Genomic DNA, 829 nt, shown 5'->3' with positions numbered 1-829 from the left:
AAGGTTCCAAGGTTTTAAGGTCTTGAGATGTCTGGGTCCTGTAGTTTAGGGTTTACAAAGTGTTGGGGTCAAAGGGTTTGGGAGGCCCCTGATGTCAGAGTGCGTGCGTGCGTGCGTGTGTGTGTATGTATGTGTGTGTCTGTGAAAGGGACGGGGGCTGTCTTAGGGTCCTGGAAGTTGGAACCCTGGATGTCAAGGACCAGGGTTTCAAGATTCCCCGGGTGACTGGGTCTAGAGTTTTGTAGTCCCGGATGTGGGTATTTAGGGGTGGGCGGGGGCTGTGTCCTTACGTGCCGGCCTGGCGAAGGGAATGGATGAGGATTCGGTCCGCCTCCTCCATGATGGAGCCGTGCTCGAGTCCGGGGCCGGGTCCAGGGCCGAGTCCGAGCAAGAGAGGTGCGGCTGTAGAAACCCCGTTCCCCACTCGCGGTCCAAGGAGTGTCACAGGCTGCGCGGGGACAGACGGGAAGTGTAGTTCCCAGAGCGAGTGTGCGGCACGCCAGACGTCTGGCGTCCTGTTGCAAAGGTACGTATGCAGGCTTGGGTGTGCAATGGCTGCTGGGAGTTGTAGTTCTTCCGCTTGCAGTCCGGTGGGTTCTTTCAAGGGGGCAAAGAAATATACCTTGAGCGAGCACGCGAGCGTGTGTGTGCCTGTGTGTGCGCGTGCGCGAGCGCATTGGTTAAAAAAGGGACCAGACGGAGAGCGGCTTCCTGGACTCATACTTTAAAGGCGGCATTCAGCTTACCATTGTAAAAGTGTACAAGGGCAGAGCCTTCAGCATTAAGCGGCTATGGTTGAGTCTTAGCTTTTTAGCCCAAGTCTTTAGCT

The 829-nt window shown here is 56.3% G+C and overlaps 1 protein-coding gene across 1 annotated transcript in view; it reads right to left on the bottom strand.

Moving 5' to 3' along the window:
- Positions 1–452, bottom strand: part of CCDC22 (CCC complex scaffolding subunit CCDC22) — a 12,316-nt gene extending 11,864 nt beyond the window's left edge. Inside the window, 1 exon segment of the mRNA XM_077752992.1 lies at positions 291–452. Within this exon segment, the coding sequence (XP_077609118.1) occupies positions 291–340 (50 nt within the window). The 5' untranslated portion in view covers positions 341–452.
- Positions 453–829: the final 377 nt, after the last annotated feature.

This window comes from Crocuta crocuta, unplaced genomic scaffold, assembly GCF_008692635.1.
Source record: "Crocuta crocuta isolate KB4526 unplaced genomic scaffold, BGI_CrCroc_1.0 scaffold943, whole genome shotgun sequence".
Lineage (NCBI taxonomy): Eukaryota > Metazoa > Chordata > Mammalia > Carnivora > Hyaenidae > Crocuta > Crocuta crocuta.
Note: the sequence above shows the minus strand (reverse complement) of the source record. Positions and strands in the feature narration are given on the sequence as shown.